The sequence below is a fragment of the Uloborus diversus genome, unplaced genomic scaffold (assembly GCF_026930045.1).
Source record: "Uloborus diversus isolate 005 unplaced genomic scaffold, Udiv.v.3.1 scaffold_539, whole genome shotgun sequence".
Lineage (NCBI taxonomy): Eukaryota > Metazoa > Arthropoda > Arachnida > Araneae > Uloboridae > Uloborus > Uloborus diversus.
The window spans coordinates 67,940-75,393 of NW_026558724.1; the positions used below are offsets into that span (position 1 = coordinate 67,940).

The 7,454-nt window shown below is 30.4% G+C and overlaps 1 protein-coding gene across 1 annotated transcript in view; it reads right to left on the minus strand.

Moving 5' to 3' along the window:
* LOC129233578 (polypeptide N-acetylgalactosaminyltransferase 14-like) overlaps nucleotides 1-6,463 on the minus strand; it is a 51,374-nt gene extending 44,911 nt beyond the window's left edge. Inside the window, exon 1 of the mRNA XM_054867588.1 lies at nucleotides 6,307-6,463. Within this exon, the coding sequence (XP_054723563.1) occupies nucleotides 6,307-6,414 (108 nt within the window). The 5' untranslated portion in view covers nucleotides 6,415-6,463. The remainder of the gene's footprint in view (nucleotides 1-6,306) is intronic.
* Between the last annotated feature and the right edge of the window lie 991 nt (nucleotides 6,464-7,454).

Consider the following 7,454-nt stretch of genomic DNA (forward strand, 5'->3'; position numbering starts at 1 on the left):
TCCATAGGTCGAATTAGATCTGGAGTAAAAAGGTCGCTTTTTCCAATGGCTTCAAAAAGAAAGCTGTGGGACAATTCCTTCACTTTTTATTGATTTATTTAATGAAGAAAGTAGTGCCTGAATTTCAGCTAAGCCTAAAAAAATTCGAGTTAAAAACGCAAATAAATCCCGCCGTAATCAAGTTAGAGCATTGAAAGAAATTGCGTAGAACGCGGAAAATTCGACCCTTTCTAACGATATGCAATATTAATACGTGCAAGAGATTTTTCACCCCCATATTCGAGAATTTATGTGAAAATTGGACCTAAATTCGAATAAAAAAAGAACTATTCATCGATTTTTTTTTTCGAACAGGTGTGCAAACCTTTTCAGGACTTAAAGGAACAAACTGTGAAAATTTCAGCGAAATCGACCGGGTAGTTCTCGAGTTTTGCGAGTTCAAACACACAGACGCTTTTTGGGGACTTCATTTTATACTATGTAGAGATGAATGAGCCGAGTGAAGTTAAGAGTTAAAATGTAATAATTATATCTCTTCCTTTAGAATTATGCAAATAATCCCTAATTTATCTGAAATGAATAATAATTATCCTCATATATATAATAGCCAATTCATTGATCGAGTAACGCTGACGTTACCAACAATGAAGCTTGCGCCATAGCATGATAATTTGATAACATTTTTTGGTAATGTTTGACATGCGGGGAAAGCTTTATTGTGACAAGGCTGAACTGGATCCGGAAACTTAAATTTTTACTTGTAAGACTCATTTTAGGAGAATGAAAAAATGAAAGAATGGTCAACAATGAATGATATCTACTGAAGTTTAGGGTTAATCCAATGGTGTTAGGGTTAAAATTTCAACTATCAAAATATCATCAAACATGCAATTGCTTCGTTCATATGTAGAAGCAATTTTCAGTAAATAAATAAAACAAAAACAAGAGTTTAAATTTACACTTTTTCGACAAAAATCAGCTATTGGTGTTAGCTTTTTACTTCGAAAACACATGTTCTTGATCGTTGATTGACTCGTGGGTAATCGGGAGTGTGCTGTAGTAATAAATATATGAGTATAAATTGATTTGAAGCTTTGTTTGAACTTGTATGTGATAGTAACGTTTGCATTTCTTTGAAACGTAACATAAAGCCATTGATATAAACTTTAACCTTTGAATGCAAAAGTCCAATTCTTGTGGGGTATGCTTTTGACGGGCGATTTTCTAATAATGATAATAAAAATATAGAAGAGTTCATTTTTTTCCTCCCCCCTCTCTCTTTCTGTTTTAATGGAATAAAAATTAAAAATATGTTCAACACCTCTATTGAAATTAATTCACATCTGTTTCGTAAAATCACAAGATTTGCAAATATTTCTTTTTCTGTTCTAATTCTCTCTGGTATGCTCAACATTTCTCAGTTCTTTTACTTATTCTCAGTTATAAGAACTGAAATTTTTTCATATCATTCCAATGCGAACATATTGTTTTTTTTTTTTTTTTTTTTCCCCATTATTATCACTTTGTTTTTTTTTTTTTTTTTCATTTCTTGTTACATGAGGTATGCCAAAGTGAATACTTTAGGTAGAGGCGAGGGGTGACGCTACCGCGATGTTTGTATGGTAATTATGCAATAGAGATATACTAGAGTGTCATGAGAAAATTTTAATTCTTCAAAGGATGCAGCGGATTGGAAAAATTTGGGAACCCTTGTTCTATAATAAACGTCTCCATCTTTTTTTTTTTAGCTAGAAAATCGATCACTGAATGAGGTGTGTATTCCGTAAACTTAAAGTAAAGACAGAGAAAGAGAGATTGAAGTTAATCAATCTCAAAAATGATCAGAAGAGGTGAGATTCCATCGGCGTTTACTACAAAAAAAAAAATAGAATTTCTTACTTTTTAAATTTTGCTTGTGATGTAAATTTCTTATTTCTTTTATTTTGTATAACAACTTATTATAATATATAAAAGCTTTTCTTATTGAGGTGGTTGCTTATTGAGCAAAAAGCTTCCCGCCAAACAAGATAAACAATTTGAAGGATCTATCCATATTTCTGAGGAGTTGAAGGTGAGAGGAGGTTCTAACGGAAGTAGGTGTGATGAAAGAGGAGAACAGGGAGGATGATAGTTTGGCAGATACTTGGCGGGCAAACTAGATATCATGATTTTTTAAGGCTGAGGCTTTTTGATTTAGGATGAAGGCTTTCTTTTTTGTGGGGAGGAGTTAAAGGTTTTCTTGGCGGGGAAATTTTTACAACAGGGTTGTTTTTGCTGATATATATATATATATATATATATATATATATATATATATATATATATATATATATATATATATATATATATATATATATATATATATATAAAGAAAGAGAGAAAAAGAGGAAAGAAAAGAAAGAGAAAAAATATAAAATCATTTGAACTTTGACGCCTTGAGTTCAAATCATGTTTTTCGCAACGAATTGGGATAGGACCCTACTCGTTGGGTTTCTTGTTTCTACAAATGAAATGGAACAGAAATGGCCAAGAAATTTGCACTCGTCACATTACGACTGGTGGTTTTCTAGAATAGGTAAAACGGGCATTTCCATTAAAAATAAAAAGGACATTAAGATGCGGTAATAAAGATAAAAGATTTTATGGCCGATATCCACCAGTACACTTATCATAAAGGTTATTTACAGCGTATAACGTTATGTATTTTTATTTCTTATCAATCTCAAACGATGTAAATTAGCATTCTGGAAATTTTGCTTTTATATGAAGTTTTTCTATTTAAGTTCATATGTGCTTTTGCCAGAAAGGACATAATTTGACACAGAAAATCTCTTTTTTTCAGTCAGCTTGAGCTAAACCCTGAAAAAAAATATGGATAAAACCAAACCACAGACGATTTGTAACTGTGACCACGAAAATTTTGCTCTTTAAATGAATATTAAAAACAACCATTGTCATAGTAATCTGAAAAAACGGAGCAACAAAGAAAGGAAAAAGAAACAAAAGAAGCTTTGAAATGAAGTCATTTTCAAGTTAAAGTTTCAAAAAACAATGAGTCAACTGTAAGTGGGAAACGAAAGATCAATGAAGTTGCCGAAAAAGCAACGTGATAGTTTTTTAACCTTTCACCAGAGAGATCGCACTGATTACTCTTTGTAATTGTTTGCAAACACTACCGTATTTGTTAGCAACCGCCTACTTTATATAGACCCAATATTATAAACGTTGATAAAATGCAACTTCGCCATTTTTCAAGAAAAAAGTGCTTATCAAATTCAATATGACTCAATTATGAAAAAAAAATTAAAAAAAAATTGAATTTTGACACCTTGAATTCAAATTATGTTTTTCGCAATCCCGAGTGTGTGTGTGTATGTTGTAGGCATGTGTTTCTGTGTCCAGACATGAGTGTATGGGTAGTTGTGTGTATGTGTGTATGTGTTTGTGTGTCTGTATGCATGTGTGTATGCGTGTGTGTATGTGTAGGTGTCTGTATGTATGCGTGTGTATGTGTTTGTGTGTGTAGGTGTATGTATGTATGTATATAAGTGTGTGTGCGTCTGTGTAGGTGTGTGTATGTATGCGTGTGTGTGTAGGATATGGACGCAACATCGAGACGGCTTTCGCTAGAGGAGGAAGAGCCGGTCGACGGTGATGCTGCAGAGGGTACTGGCGGGAAAATAAAATCATAGGAACACCAAAAACAGTCAAATAAAAGCAATAAGCAATCGTGATTGCTTAAAAAAACGAATGATGACCTTTGGTTGAGTTTAAAACCTCTCAGAAAGAGAGTTAAACGTGAAAATAAAATAAAATAACAATATATAGTAATAATAATATACATTAATAGTAACAATATATAAAAGGAGTGGCGTCCAACCTATGAAACGTGGGCCACATACGGCCGCAAATCTGGGCCGTTGTTTTGTCATTTTACAAATCGAACGCTACGATTTTCTATAATGTCATTAATTTTGAGCAAAATATTTAGAAATCTGTTCCTAGAAAAGCGATTTAAACCTTCACATTAATACATAGAATAAGCGACGAGAAATTAAAACTGCAAATCTTGGTCAGTAATTTCCTTCCATGTTTTTCTTAATTATCTGGAAATTTTGAAAATATTTTCGAATTTGTATGTGCTTTCGCCCGCTAGAATCTTTTTAATATGAGGTGCAGCCATTGATTAAAAATATCAGGCACCAGTGCATTAAAGTATGTTACTGTATTTTGAAAATTGGGTGAACAAATAAAAAATTTGCAGTCGCAGTTGTAGTTTCAAATGTAAAATACGTAAACGATGCATTTTCTTTTAACAAAAAAAAAAAAAAAAAGTGTAATGGTCGTAGACATTTTTAACTCTCCTACAAGCGTATTTCCTGTGTTGAAAATCGAAAATACGCCTAAAAATTTATCTAACGGATTTTTACGTTTTTATATCTTAAATAAAAATTTTGCATCGTTAAAAATGGGGGAAGGGGGAGCAGTTAGAACTTTTAATATGAAATTTGAATTTCTTTAATTTGCTTAAATTTAAAATGTCAGACATTCTGAAGGTTTGAAAATCAAAATTGGGCACATCTTTTCTTTCTCTCCTATCTTCCATCTCTGTTAGAAAGTTTTTTTAAAAAAGAATTTGCTGTTTTCGTATATTTTATTCCTTTAAAATGAATTTCAGTCCTATAAAGAAGTCAAAGAGTATTTTCACGCCTTGAAAAAAGAATGGAAGGAAACGAAGGAAAAAAAAAACATCTAGCAATATCTGCAGTCATGGTATATCTGAGATCTTTCAAAGCATGGGAATGATGAGTGCATCAAAAGTCTTTCATTAGTAGAGCTAAACCTTGTGTGTATCAAATCCATGTAAATGACAGGGGTGCTCGGGGGGGGGGGGATTATGGCGCAAGTTGCGCCATCAAAATTTTGGGGGGGGGATTTAAATTTTTTTTTTAATTTATTTATTTAAATTCATTTATTGATTTATTTTTAAATCAAATTATTTTTTTATTTTATTTTATTCTGTTTATATTTTATTTCACTTATTCATTTAGTTGGCGTGTGTGTTTTTGGTGTAGCACAGAATAATATTAATATTAATATTTTATTAGAACTTTTATAATAAAATATTTTTAAAAAATAATTAAATAAATAAACAATTTTGTTAATAAATAAAATAAAAAATATTTTAAAAAATAAATAAATAAAAATACTTTTAAAAAATAAATAAACAAAACTATTTTTTAAAAATAAATTAATGAAAAATATTTTTAAAATAAATAAAATAAAAAAGAGAGTTAAAAATAATAAGTAAAAAGAGAAAGAGGGTTGAGAAAAATGGGGAGAAGGGGAATTTGCGCTATTGAACTTGAGGGGGGGGATAGGCACCGCTGTATAAATGTACAATAATGCGCACAAAAATACAGAACTATGCCTCATAAAAGTGGAGTTTCTCCAGACTAAATTTACTAACAAAAAACATACACGAGATTTTGCAGAAAGCCGAAGAATCACATGTTTAGTTGCTAACTTTGAGAACTTCCAAACATTGTTTTTGCATATAGCAGTTTCACAATTAACCAAAAATAGTGTAGAAGTTTAAGAACATAAAAGTGCAATCGCTTATTAAAAAATTGCAGTAAATTGTAACACAAGTTTTCTAGGGAGATATAATTTTTTAAAAAATACTAAAAGTTGATATAATTATGTTGGTTAACTCATATTTTGTATTGAGTTAATAAAAAAATGTTTTTTTTTATTGAATACTATAAAAAATGCATTAAGAAAGCAGAATAAAACAGTTTAGAAAAATAGTTTTTGCAAATAAGAGTTACAAAATAATAATAATAATAATAATAAATAAATAAATAAATAAATAAATAATATAATTAAAGTTTCGCCAAATGTAATTAAATAACTTTAAAATTTTTAGCTGCTGTCAAAAATATTAACAATAACACTCAAAGAAAAGTTCAGCTGCATGCTTTTTTTAAAAAATTAAAATAACATTTTAAGAACGTGGATTTTCTAAGAAGATATCAAAAGAAAAAATCCATACTAAATGCTCATATTCAGATCTAATCAAATTTTGCATTGATTTAATATTTTTTAAAATGAATACTAAAACCGCAGACTGGAACAATTTCAACAAAATATTTTTTACAAATAAACATCTAAAAAAAAAAACACCAAATGGAACTTCTGAATTTTAATTAAATTCATAGGGACGGGCAAGAATATTAACAATAAAAAAACAGACTAAATGTTTCAAAAACCAATAATAATAACATAATATTTTATGAACCTGACCTTGTCTGACTTCTGGCTGTGAGTCCTGGAGATTTCGATGTGAACGAAATATATGCAACACAAACATGCGATTCCCAGACACAAACGCCGCTTTTTCAGCCGACACATTAATGCATCCGTTTGCGAAAAATCAAACCACCGGTATGTTCGGAGAAAAAGATCGCTCACTCTCTCTGCCTCGAATGCCGGCTGCACCACTCCCCCCTCTCCACCTTCTACTAGCCAAATGATTCTTTATGTCTTGCATCTCTGTATGAAATCGAGGAACCTCGGACAGCCATTTTTGACCTCAAACTTGTAGCTGAATTGATTAAAATCTTTTATTCGTAAAAAAGATTAAAATACTTAATTCTATTTTTAAGAATTAACTCGTTAGGTTTTTTTTTCTCTTTCTTTTTTTTTCTTTTTTTTTGTGCCATATAGCAGAGCCATTCGACGAAAAAGTCAACCCTTTGTCCCGCACGTGACGATTCATATATTTCATTTAAAAGTAATAATTTTAAAGACAATGACGAAATTTGCTGCTTAAGAAATCACGCATAAGTTTGTTATTTGTTAAGCAAAAAAAAAATTGTTTATTGATATTTTAAAGTATTGTTTTGAATGAAATATATGAGGCGTCACGCGAGGGACAAAATGACCGTTTTTCGTGAAATGTCCCAGCAGCGTGTTTCAACCTTTTTTGACCCGCGCACTGGCAGGAGCTAAACGAAAAAAAAAAAGATCGCGGACGGATGATGTTTTACATTTTTCTCCCCTTATTTCCTTTCTTCAATTTTTTTCTTTTTTTTTTCTCAAAAAAGAAATAAAAATAAATAAATAAATAAATGAATAAATAAATAAATAATAATAATAATGATAATAATAATAATAATAAGATAGAGTTTTAAAAAAGATTTGCATTTGAAGACAGTTACAAACATGTGAATTTCTTCTTCTTTTTTTATTTTTTTTGCAAAAAAAAAAAAAAACTTTCTACACGATTACCTTTAAATACTCGTGAAAAACGTTTGCGAACGACTGAACCCCCCCCCCTCCGTTTTATTACAGACTATGATAAATATTAACAAATGAATGAAAAATATAAGTATACATAAAATTTTACTTTAAATTCTTACGAGAACTGGTTAGTTTGAACTGTTTTGAAG